We start from the raw sequence: 13,550 nt of genomic DNA on the forward strand, positions 1-13,550 counted from the left end.
CAGAGCCCATAAGGGACGCTGGTACTGCAGGTGGTGGGTTTACCTGCTATGCCACAGCACTGGCTCCTCTATGTTTCTTGATTTCCAGATTTTCAATTCCAGGGTCTTCCATTGAGTAGAAACTTAAATGTTTGCTAAGACTTTTTAATTAAAATATTAAGCATTCTTAAGTAATTTAAATTGATTTGACCCCTGCATGTATTTATATATGTAAACTGGTTGTGTAATGATTAGTGTAAGCTGCTATTAACTGGATAATTTACTTATAATTTTGAATTTCACTTAGTTGTTTCCATTAGTCATTGATTCCATAAAGTAAAACTCACTCTATATTCATAAAACTGACTAGTCGGCCGGCGCCTTGGCTCAATAGGCTAATCCTCCGCCTTGCGGCGCCGGCACACCAGGTTCTAGTCCCGGTCGGGGTGCTGGATTCTGTCCTGGTTGCCCCTCTTCCAGGCCAGCTTTCTGCTATGGCCCGGGAGTGCAGTGGAGGATGGCCCAAGTGCTTGGGCCCTGTACCCGCATGGGAGACCAGGAAAAGCACCTGGCTCCTGCCTTCGGATCAGCGTGATGCGCCAGCCGCAGCGTGCTGGCCGTGGCGGCCATTGGAGGGTGAACCAACGGCAAAGGAAGACCTTTCTCTCTGTCTCTCTCTCTCTCACTGTCCACTCTGCCTGTGAAAAACAAAACAAAACAAAAAACCAAAAACTGACTAGTCAAAATAAATTCAAAGATTAACTAAGATTATAAATGGAAAGAACATTCAAGCAGATATTTTTCCAAATTTGATCAGAAGACCCAATATTTATGGGAAACATTGTTTAAATTTCTTAATGCAGCTGGTTTCTTTGAAGACCCAGGCTTAGTAGGGTGGAATTTAGGACAAAGGGTGATTTTTCTTCTACCGCTGCTCTCAACTAACTATGAAATTTTTTCTTCTTGCCCCCAGCAGCATGCCAGGCTGATGCCTTAGTGCCTAATTCACTGTCAGCTGTGTCAGGTTAACTGACTGGTGCAACTGAGAACTTTAAAGGGTCATATACATTGAAGATTCCACTTTTCCACCTCGGGTCCATTGTTCAGGATCCAGAAAGGCACAGTAGTCTGTTTCTCACTGGTCCCAGCCCATCTTTCCTGCATAATTTCCCTTGTTTTTGTTCTGGTTTCTTGAGGATGAGAGGAATGAGAGGCAAAAGTAAAAACATTCCTCTGACTAGTGGGGATTATTAGAAATTTCCTCTTGAATGTGAATGGCAAAGACAAGGATGGCACTCAGATGTTGACTCTCCCTTTGGGCACGTACGTTATGTTCCTGAGAACCACTCACAAGCCCAGATCTCCATGTCGTCCTGCTCTCTGGAGAGGAGGTGCCCTGACCACACATCATTCCTCAGCACCGGGAGCCCCTGTCTGCACTGCAGCGCCCTCTTCTGGAGGCTCTTCTCAACGCTGCCCTGCTGTGGGGCAGTCTCAAGAGGATTAAGTCAGCTGAGTGTAAGATATTCTCTTGGTCCACAAACTCACCAATCTTTGTAGGACCAAATGCTGGCTCATGTCTGCTTGTTTGGCTATCAGCCCCATCTCGCACCCACACCTCAGATTCATCATAGTGAAGACAGAAACCACTGCAACTTCGTACTCAAATTCTCCCTCACACTGCTCTACCACCAGGAGATAGAACAAGTGACTGATTTCACAGACATGCCAAGCTCAGTGTAGAAACACAAAACCATGAACAAGGAAGGCAATATGACTCCACAGAAGTAGCACATTAATTCACTGAATTAGGCTGTGAAGAATGGGAGACTGGTGAAATGTCAGAAAAATAATTCAAAAGAATGATTGTAGACTTACTCAAAAACATAGAGAAACAGTTCAATGAGATAAGGAAATCAGTACATGGTGTGGAGGAGAAATTCTGAAACGTGATAGAGGCACTGAAAAAATAAAATAAATGTTAGAAATGAAGTAGTTAAAAAATCAAATAAAAATTTAATAGAAAGTCTTAACAACAGACTTGGTATGGCAAAGGAAAGAATATCCAATATAGAGGACAGCTCTTTTGAAATATCACAATCAGACAAAAAAAAAAAAAAAGAAGAAGAATATTAGAAAGACCAAAACAGTGTTTGAGATCTGAGGGATACAATCAAATAAATGACCAAATATAAGAGTGTTAGGAGTTCCTGAAGCTATGGAAAATAAGAATGTCTTAGAAAACCTATTCAGTGAAATAACAGCAGAAAATTCACTTGATATGGGGAAAGATATGGACATCCAAATACAAGAAGCATATATAATCCAAAATCAGCATGATCAGAAAAAAATCCTCACCACCACACTACAGCCAAATTTAGAATACTTTAAAGTTTGGAAGAGAGAAATTCCAGAACACTTTTAAAGTAAGTCCTATCAGACTGATAATAGATTTCTCAATTAAAATAATGTATGAGAATAGTCCAAGTCCTAAAAGAAAAAAAAAAAAAACCTGCCAACCCAGAAGACTTTAGCCAGTGAAGGTCTCATTCATAAATGAAGATGAAATGAGTATCAAGCAGGACAAGCAAAATTGAAAGAATTTTTCACAACCCAGGTAACCTGACAAAGGATACTTAAGGAGGTACTATATACAGAAGGAGAGAAGGATAATCAGCATCACAAAAGAATGCCAGGGCAGAAGACCTGGTAGTAAAAGCACAAAGGAGAGTCAAGCAAACAATAGGGATATTTATGTGAAAATGACAGGACCAAATCATTGGTCTTCAATTATAACTTTGAAAGTAAATGGACTAAATTCTTTAATAAAATGATGCACACTGGCTAATTACTTAATAAAAACAAGACTCACTTATATGCTGCCTACAAGAAACACACTTCACCAATAAAGATACACACAGACAGAAAGTGAAATGATGGTAAAAAAAAATACTCCATAAAATGGAAATCAAAATGAGCAGGGGTAGCTATACTCATGTGAGATAAAATAGATTTTAAGACAAAAACTGTTAAAGAGACAAAGAGGGTCATTATATAATGATTGAGGGATCAATTCAAGAAGATTTGACTACAGTAAATACAGATATATGCCTAACCCAAGGGCACCCAGTTTAATAAAACAAATATTAATGGATTTAAAGAGACACATAAACTGCAATATACTAATGACAGGGAACTTTAGCACACGACTTTCATCAATGGATAGGTCAACCAGACTAAAAAATTAAACAAAGAAACAACAGAGCTAATCTATACAACATACCAAATGGACCTAATAGATAACAGAATATTTTATCCTACAGCTAAAGAATACACATCCTTTTCATCAATGCATAAAATATTCTCAAGGACGAACTATAAACCAGGCTATAAAACAAGTCTCAACAAATTAAAAAATATTGAAATCATATCATGTATCTTTTCTGACCACATGGAATGAAGGTGGAAATTAACAATAAAAGAAACTCTAGAAAATATACAAACACATAGAAAATGAACAACATGCCCCTAAATGAACACTGGGTCATACAAGAAACCAAAAGGTAAATAAAAACTCTGTGAAATGAATGAAAATGAAAACACAACATATCGACACTTATGGCAGACAGCACAAGCAGTAAGAAGAAAGTTTATGGCAGCAAGTACCTAAATCAAAAAAATTGGAAAGGTATCAGATGAATGTTGCAACAATGCATCTCAAGGAGCTAGAAAAACAAGAACAAACCAAACTCCATATTGGAAGGAGGAAAGAAATAATAAAAATTACAGAATAAATAAATAAAATAGAACTAAAAAATCTATACAAAATATTAATGAAATGAAGCTGGGTTTCTTTAAATAAGCAAAATTGATAAGCTGTTGGCCCAACTAACCAAAGGAGAGTACACCCAAATTAATAAAATCAGAGATGAAAAAGGAGATATTATAATTGATACCACATAAGTGCAAAGAGTAATTAGGTATTATTACAAAGAACTATATGCAAATAAATGGGAAAAATTTTGATAGATTTCTGGACACATACAATCTACCAAAATTTAGGCACAAAGACATAGAAACCTGAACAAATCAATAACCAAGACTGGGATTTAATCAGTAGCAAAGAATTTCCCAAGAAAGAAAAGCCCAGAATCGGATGGCTTCATTGCTGAATTCTACCAAACATTTAAGGAAGATGTAATCCTGATTCTTCTTAAAGTATTCAAAACAAGTGAAAAGGAGGACCCTTCTAAAATTATTCTATGAGTCCAATATTACCCTATTTCCCAAACCAGACAAAGATACAGCAAAGAAAGAGAAACACAGACCAATATCCCTGAAGAAGAAAAATGCAAAAGTGCTCAAAAATACTAGCAAATTGAATGTAAACAACATATCAAAAAGGTCACCCACTTAGACCAACTGGGATTTATCCCAGGCATGTATTGATGGTTCAACATATGCAAATCAATAAACATGATACCTCACATCGACAAAATCAAAGATAAAAACCACAGGACTATGACAATAGATGAAGAGAAAGCATTTGGCATTTGGTAAAACACAACATCCCTTCATGAGAAAAACTTTAAAAACTTGGGTATAGAAGAACCATACCTTAACACAATCAAGGCAATATTTGACAAACCACAGCCAGCATCATACTGAATGGTGAAAAGCTGTAAGCATTCCACTAAGATCCAGAATTAGACAAGGATGCCTAATCTTATAATCATTATTCACTATAGTTCTGGAAGTTTTAGCCAGAAACATTAAGCAAGAAAAATACATTGAGGGGACAAAAATTAGAAAGGAGGAAGTCAAATTATCCCTGTTTGCATTTTACATTATCCTTAACATAGGGGAACCAAAAGATTCCACAAAGATACTATTAAAACTCATAAGAGAATTCAGTAAAGTTGTAGGACATAAATTCAACATACAGAAATCTTTAACCAGTAGGATGTTAGTAGATACAAAATGTATAGGGGCTTAATTGGTACTGCAAGTTGGAGCATCTTCTCTTGCACTACTACCATTTTTTGTTCTGAAAATGTGCTTTGGGCAGCTGCAAGAGTAGGAGGATGGGAGAGTCACTGAGCAGTCATGAATCCCATCTGCAGTTCAGAGCCAGTCTCACAAGAATCCAGTCTACCTCAGCGAGGTTTTAGTCCTTCCACCTGTACATGAACAAAAAGGCACGCTCACAAGTCCCAGGTTACTTTTTTGGTGCCAGATGGAAATCTCTTGCATCAATAGCCCACTGGACACATCCTCTGTGTGCACTTCCAACTGCAAATGCTGGAGTTTCCTGCAAGTCAGTTACTTCTTGAATGTGATGTTCACTCTTGCTATTAATGATTAATACACGATGTTTGTTTTCCAGAATTGCAATTATGGGCCATGAATCTTTTATAAATAACCGACTATAACACCATTGGTTAATAATTTCCAAGGTCGGTGTACACCATCTTAAATACTGAAAGAACTGGAGATCCTACAAGTTGTTAAGTAGTTGAAGTATGAAATATATACATAATGCACTGATGGCATTATCACTAATGGCATAATGCACTTAGATCGTAAGTCTAAGAAGAAGTGTGTGTGTGTGTGTGTATGAGTGAGAGAGAGAAACTTCTACTTTCTAACTTTCCCCTAAACACAGATTCTGAGTCAATATGAAAGCATCTGACAGCACTAGATAAAGATGATTACAGCAAAGAATTTAATCAATAACACTTTTATCTCAGCAACACACATTATCTTTCACCTTTGAAAATGATTTGCATAAATGTCTATTCTTAGCTAATCTCAGAGTAAATAAAGACCAAGCTGTCTGAAGTCAGGAAAACACTAGAGGAGAAATAGCAATTTTGAATGTCAAGCGAAGTCTGTGATCAAGACCAAGTCATGGGGGTTTCCCTGATGACAGAATACTGCAGGATCCCACCAGTCACATTAATGTAATTTGTCTCAGCAACTCTGCATGCACAGCTATCTTATCTCTTAGGAGAAAACATTAAAGCTGAATCGAAACACATGACTGACAAAGTAATAAAATAACGTTCTGAGGAGGTGTTATGGCACAGCCACTGCTTGAGAGGCTTGCATCCCAAATCAGAGTGCCTGGGGTTGAGTCCCACCTCTGCTTCTGATTCAGCTTCCGGCCAACACTCTGAAGTGGGAGACCTGGATGGAGTCTGATTCTTCACTTTGGCATGGCCTGGTTCTGGTGTTAAAGGCCTCTGGGAAGTAAACCAGTAGATGGGAGACTCTGTCTCCATCTCTCTGTCTCATCCCCTGGCTCCACTGTTGCTATGCATTTCAAACAAACAGATGAATAAATAAAATATAAGTCTTTAAAGAAAAAAAACTTCAATCTATAATGACTAATCTTTCATCAATAATTTAATTTGTACATAAGAATGACTTCAAACTAGCATTTAGGAATTTAATGATTTTATTTAAAAATGTTATGCTTGAATAGTGTTTGAGAGTCAGTAGAAGGACAGGTTTTACTTTTTAAGACTTTAATTGGCTAGCTGGAACAATGAATACTTCCCCTACATATTTTAGGTAAGTGGGTATAATTTCCAGGGAGGAGGTGTTGTGTCCAAGGCAACCACCAGACCCGACATTGGAGTTGGGCAAAACTGGTTAAAGGGAATCTTAGTCTCTTGGCCATGAGGTTGTACAGCTTGCTGGCATTCAGAGACCCTTACCATGGAATTATCACAGGTATGAGGAAGCTTCTTGATTAGGAAGTAGGAAAATTGACCCATGCATGTAAGAAAGTGTGCCAATTTACATGTGGGATTCTTTCCCAGCTGCACACATACAGCAAAATCACTGAGCTAGCATGGGGCCAACATTGCAGCATAGTGGGTAAGACTGGTGCCTGCAACACCAGCATCCCATATGGGCACCAGTTCGAGTCCTGGCTGCTCCACTTCTGATCTAGTTCCCTGTTAATGTGCCTGGAAGGCACTAGAAGATGGCCCAAGTGTTGGGCTCCTGCCACCCACGTGGGAAACCCAGAAGAAGCTCCAGGCTCCTAGCTTTGGACTAGCCCAGCCCTGGTCTTTGTGGCCATCTGGGGAGTGAACCAGTGGAGGGAGACCTCTTTCTCTCTGTCTTTCCCTGTCTGTCTGTGTGAACTCTGCCTTTGGAATAAATAAATAAATAGATCTAAAGTAGATTACTGAGCTAGCAATTATAGAATCTGAAATCTCCACATTCTGTCGAGGTCTGTTTTTATTGTTCTCCTGTAATTTGAATGGCAACTTTTGTAAGTTTCAGCTAGCTCTAATGGGCTAAAATTAGAAGAGGAAAGGTATCAACTAGATTTCCTACTTTAAAGAAAGAGGGCACAGACTCGAGGAGCCCTGGGCTGTGCTGGGATCCATGGCCTTGGGAGTCAAAGGCAGAACCTTCCTCAACTGAAAGGTGTTTCCGGGAAAAGGAAACCCTCCCCATGTTTGTTTACCATTGCTATGAGGAAATACCTGAGGCTGGGTGCCTTGTAAAGAAACTGTCAGCTCATGGTCCTTGAACATCCAACCAGCACGGGCACTGGCTCTGGTGAGGGCCCCTCTGGCTGCACGACATCACAGTACATGGTGATGTAGTGGGGGCATGTGCAGGAGGGAGAGCACACGGTGAGACAGGAAACAGAGGCAGGGCCAGGCTTGCTCCTTCATAGCAACCCTCTCCTGAGAACTAACCAGGGTCACCTGAGAGCCTCACCAATGCCTCCTGAAGGCAGCCCTTCCCATGCCTAATACTTCCTGCCTCTTACACGTACCACCACCTCCCGAAACCCCCACATGGAAGGCCAGGCTCCCAGCTCACGGACTCCTGGGGGACCATGCCAAACTGTATGCAGACCACAGCTTTCCCCATCTAAGAATCTGTCTTTCAGCACTGCCCATTGAGAATCCTTAGGGAACGTGTGTGTGTTTCTCTGCAATTATACTGAAGTAATAGTGCCAGTTTCCTGATGGGGTTCTGTGTACCTTTAAGGGACTATTTATTTATTTATTTATTTATTTTTTGACAGGCAGAGTGGACAGTGAGAGAGAGAGAGACAGAGAGAAAGGTCTTCCTTTTCCGTTGGTTCACTCCCCAATGGCCACTGCAGCTGGCGCACTGCGGCCGGCACACCGAGTGATCCGAAGGCAGGAGCCAGGTGCTTCCTCCTGGTCTCCCATGTGGGTGCAGGGCCCAAGCACTTGGGCCATCCTCCACTGCCTCCCCGGGCCACAGCAGAGAGCAGGACTGGAAGAGGAGCAACCAGGACAGAATCCGGCGCCCTGACCGGGACTAGAACCTGGGGTGCCAGCGCCACAGGCGGAGGATTAGCCCAGTGAGCCGTGGCGCCGGCCTAAGGGACTATTTAAATAATACCTTCTGTACCTGCTGCAGCTAAATAATTACTTACAGGTTTGTTCACTGCATTTTTGAAAGCACGTGTATTCTTTTGTATAAAGTCAGGATTGCTAAAACAGATCTAAGAAGAGTGTTTATGGACGGAAACAGTGTACAACTCCCAATCTGTGAAGTGGAAGCATCCACCCTGCACGGACAGCACATGGTGCTCCACCCACCACCTGCTTTCTTCTCACTTTGTCACACTGCCTTTATGTAGTGGTCGAGAAGTCCCTATCTGTAAGAGCTTCCCCTTCTTGTCTTAAACTGTGAACGAGCAGCTTATTTTAAGCAGTGCGGTCTTGGACATTCTCCGCTTAGCATAGTTCTCAGAAAACAATTCAGGGCATGGAAATCTGAGCAAGTGCAGGGGAGGAACTGGAACAGGAAGACGAAGCCAGCAAGAGAGCAACAGGAAAGCTTTTGAGACTTTCTAAAAACTCTCGTGGAGGCGATGCTTAGTGCTTACGTGTGTTTGCGGTCAACTAGCAGGAAAAAACTTGCTTTTTTATTTTTAGCAAAAAACTAATACAGTATCTGAATGGCAGCAAAAACCCTCAAATAATAGTACCTGAATGGGCTAATAGAATAATGGTTGTTAATAACAATGTTACTGGTAACAAGATGATAATTATCAAAGCGACCGTGCACAAGTGTATTTTTACCTGTGGAACCTAATCTATCTATATTCCAGAATTTCTTTTTAATAAATGGCAAAGGTGTTTTACCAATATCCTTCATTCTTTCTGAACACTGACACTTAGAAATGAGAAACACTGAAATGTGCCTAGTCTCACACTGCTAGATCATCATGGGTTGCTAATAATTACTTTTAAAAAGGAGAATTATGAGCTCACATATTGACACACTGAATAATGATTACATTTGGTCAATTTGATTATCTGGCTATGCTGGGCACAAACATGCAGCATGAATTATTGAGACATTGGAAATGTCTGCTAAACTGGAGCATTGTGTGATAAATAAACAGTGTTAGACACATAAATCTCAATTTTGTGATATCTTGGGATTCCATCTGAAGCATTTTTTGTGCTTGCAGTATTAACCAAATCCCCTGAAAGTTATTGATAACCTGATAAGTCAAATGTGTTGGTATACACACTAAATTTGTAACAGTTCTCAAGAAGAATATTTAGGGATGCTAGACTTCCAAAGCCTCACATGCAGGGGTTAACATGATAGATGCTCATTTGCCTGAATGGCAAAGGCAGAGACAAGAAGTTGGGAGACCTGAGTTATCCCTTAGCATGTTCTCCAGGTGCCACCTTGTCATGGGAAAGTCATTTCATAACTGATCAGTTTATTTTCTCTAGAAAAAGTGACGAGCACAAAGCATTCCTGAGGTTTTTCCCAGTTTCTTTGCTAGGCAACTACTGGAGTACTCTGCAGCGGTGGAACGCAAGCCCGCCCTTACCATTCTGTTCCCGCTGCACCCCTGCTGCCAGCAGGTCGGGCTCCCCGAGGCTGATGTCGTTGAGCCGCGTCCCCAGGCACTCCATGCACAGATGCTTGCACCACTCCTCCGCCTCCAGCTCTGAAAAGGAGACACAGCAGCGAGTCAGCCACGCTCCACAGGGCACGGGGAGGGAGGCTGCCAGGGTCCTCTCCCAGCAACTGGCCAGTCAAACATCTGCCTTAGGACAACAATAAAAACATATTCAGGAGGTGAAAAATGACCCCACAATTATTTTTTGTTGGTGGGCAACATATTTTCAAGTGCTTTTAAGTTAGTCCACGGTACTTTTCTCATTTACAAATCAATCTGAAAACATTTGTTTCCTAACTAGATTGATTTAAATTTTGGGAAGACATTGCTGAGAAAAGCAAAAATTAATAGTTGAAAAATGTCAAACTAAATCAGGCAAGTGAATATTTTCCTGAATTTGACTTAATTTGTGTTGGTTGAAGGTTTTATCTTCAATTCATTCTGAGCTGCAATGGATCATTTTTCTTTTTGCAAACATCAAAAAAATCAGTTATCCTTTAAGAAAATTAGTGTAGGATATTACAAGTATCTTTGCTTTCAAAAGTTCCAATTAAAACAAAGATGTTTCTTAGATTATTATTCATTTTACTATTATTACCTGCCCCCCCCATTTCTTTACATTCATGGAGATTTTCATCTTTGCTTGAAACATTAGAGTATCTTCTATCCACACAGAATGAAAAGTTTTCACATGCTTCTGAAGTAGGCAGGTGTACTCTAGTAGGCCAGACCTACGAGATGAGCCTCTGGAAAGTCCAGATGCCGAATGGTTTACTGATGGCAGCAGCTATCTGAAGGAAGGAGTTAGAAAGGCAGACGATAGAAGCCCAAGCACTACCACACAATACTTCAGCCCAAAAGGCGCAGTTTATTGCATTGACTAGGGCTTTACAGCTGGGAAAAGGCCAGCGAGTTAATATATATATATATTACAGATTCCAGATATGCTTTCCTTGTGTTACATACACATACAGCATCTGGAGAGAGAGGGGCTTACTGGCCCCTGTTAAATATGGAAAAGAGATACTGGCTCTACTTCAGGCAGTACTGGAGCCTTTAGAAGTGGCCGTCATCCACTGCAAGGGACATCAGAAGGGAGATAACTATGTTAACCAGAGAACTGCACTAGCAGATAGAGCAGCTACACAGGAGAGTTTGGAAATGGCCCTTATACGTCAATCTGTGGAAGCGGCTAAGGAACCTCACTAAACAGAGCCTGAGAATGAATGGGCCCAACAGAGATGCTATACTAAAAACACAAATGGATGGTGGGTGCTAAATCATAGAATTATGCTACCAATGGCCACTTAATGGAAAATTATTAAGGAGATACACAACTCTACCCACTTGGGAAGAGATGCCTTAGTACAACTGGTCTCCCGAGCTTTTGGAGGAAAGGGACTAAATACGGTCATAAAGGAAGTGACTCGCTCCTGGCCTCTATGTTTACAGAATAACCCTGGCCACATAAGGCCACCTCCCCTGCTGACTCCTGTGCAGAGGAGGGGAACATGTCCAGGTGAAGATTGGCATGTTGATTTTACCAATATGCTCCCAACAAGCAATTATAGGTGCCTTCTAGTCTATTGTTACTTTTACAGGATGGATAGAGGCCTTTTCGACCCGAACGGAGAAAGCACATGCGATGCTTAAAGCCGTGTTGAAAGACATTGTGCCATACTTTGGACTCCCACGGTCACTCCAGAGTGACAATGGACCTTCATTTATATCTAAAAGAACCCCGCAGAACCCAGCAGCTTCTGAGAATAATGATGACCATGCAGGAGACACTGAGAATGCTGGTGACTGAGAGAGCTCCGGCTCATGAAGTGAACTCATTAGATGAGATAGGCAGAGACTTCCAGACCGAGAACAGGCAGGGTCTGCGCCCCTAATCAGCAGGAAGCAGCTACAGAAGATGGAGACTCGACGCCCATCAACATCCCCTTAAGATTAAGGTCTGAAGTCTCTGAGGGGGAATGAAGTAGGCAGGCAAACAGGCTAAAATTGTTAGACTTGTGAACTGGAAGACCACGCCTTCGCCACGCCCCTGTGTGGCCTCATGCCCCTACCTGATGCCTTTGCCAGGCCCCTGTGTGGCCACATTCCTCTACCTGGCCACACCTGGGTGCCCACCAGCCAATCAGGTTAATTAACCACTCTCCTTTGGAAAGTGGGTTAAAAGCCAGGACATGGTGTGGCCCAGTGCAGGGCTCTTCTTCCCTGGCCTCTTGTCAGGAGGGGGCTTGCTGTAGCCTCCAGGGCGCATGGCCTTCGGGCCATGTGCTCTAGGCTTCCTGGCCCAGATACAGGCCTAGTTGCTCTTCCACATGGCTGGTTCCTGGTGCTCGGTATGAACCCCTATTCACCTCTCTCCTAAATAAAGCTCTCACTCTCCTATGCATCTTTCTCACTAAATAAAAGCTTAAAACGTACCATGCTACCTCGTTTATCTGTGCCGGTATTTAGAATTCTTCTCTAAATATTAGGCAAGAACTCTCTTGGGCTTATTAATATTGGGGATTTAGTAATAAGTCCATGGTAAATCGTAAGGCACCCCAAATTCTGGTAGCACATGTGGCACCCAGGATAGCATTTCTAGGGAACTTTAAAGGGCCACATTTTAGTGTAAATTTTAGGGGGTCTTGTCCGATTTCACTTCCATTCACATTAATGAATTTGACTCTGATAGGCCGAACAGCAAGTGAGGTGGCCAAGGGTGAGGGTCATTCCTGTGTTCAAGTGAGGTGGCCAAGGGTGAGGTCATTCCTGTGTTCAAGTGAGGTGGCCAAGGGTGAGGTCATTCCTGTGTTCCATATTGTGTTGTTGATCGGCCCCAGGGTTGATATTTTGGATCAAGCTCAAGAATCACTGTACAGAAACCAGTTCAGAACTTGTTTCAGACTTTTCCATGGAGCATAAATCTGTGCCACAACAGTTGAGATTTCCTTCAAATCTCTCGTTGCTCTCTGTGGATGACAATCCAGCCTGTACCCTGACATTTTAAACTCTCCATAAAAAGTTACCTATGACAGGTTCTCCTGACTCCAGGGATTTGAATACCAACAGCAGGGCTCAACAGTCAGCACCATTAAACCTGGTGATGTTTTCTTCCTGTGCTTTGTCACAAGGCCTCAGCCTCAAAAATAGGTTTGATCAATGAGCTGTCAAGACAAATTTGTCATTTTGATTTTTATTTGGTATCAAGACCAAAACACATTGTTAGAAAACAAAGACAAAGGAGCAAACTAAGTGCCCCACAGGACACTCTAATAAAAACAGTGCTTCCCATGTTCCAACAGGGAGAGGTATTTCCTTTACAAAAGGCGTGGTTTGCGTATTTCAGGACGCCTCCTTGCTGGTTCCAATCAACCTGATTGGAGGAGCAGGCAGAGGTTCCTGAGAGCCTGGCTCCTCCACGGGCAGTCTGAGGCCTGGTACTGGCTGCTCTTGTTTCCTCAGGGAGCCTGAAAAGAATCCTTTCCAGCAGGCCACTAATGCAGTGACTGCGCATTTGGGAGGCTCAGGGCTTCCTCAGTAACAAAACTAAACAACTTTTTTCTTGAAGGATGGGATGCCAGGTTTCAAAGAAAAATTTACCAGGGCAACCATTGCATCCACTGAAAACAGTTTTTAT

At 41.7% G+C, this 13,550-nt stretch overlaps 1 protein-coding gene across 1 annotated transcript in view; it reads right to left on the reverse strand.

Annotated features, from left to right (window-relative positions):
- DOK6 (docking protein 6) overlaps positions 1-13,550 on the reverse strand; it is a 514,846-nt gene that overhangs the window by 209,062 nt on the left and 292,234 nt on the right. Inside the window, exon 4 of the mRNA XM_008261454.5 lies at positions 9,842-9,961. Coding sequence (XP_008259676.2) covers positions 9,842-9,961 — 120 coding nt within the window. The remainder of the gene's footprint in view (positions 1-9,841; positions 9,962-13,550) is intronic.

This window comes from Oryctolagus cuniculus, chromosome 10 (assembly GCF_051225735.1).
Source record: "Oryctolagus cuniculus isolate XC-2025 breed Fujian yellow rabbit chromosome 10, ASM5122573v1, whole genome shotgun sequence".
Lineage (NCBI taxonomy): Eukaryota > Metazoa > Chordata > Mammalia > Lagomorpha > Leporidae > Oryctolagus > Oryctolagus cuniculus.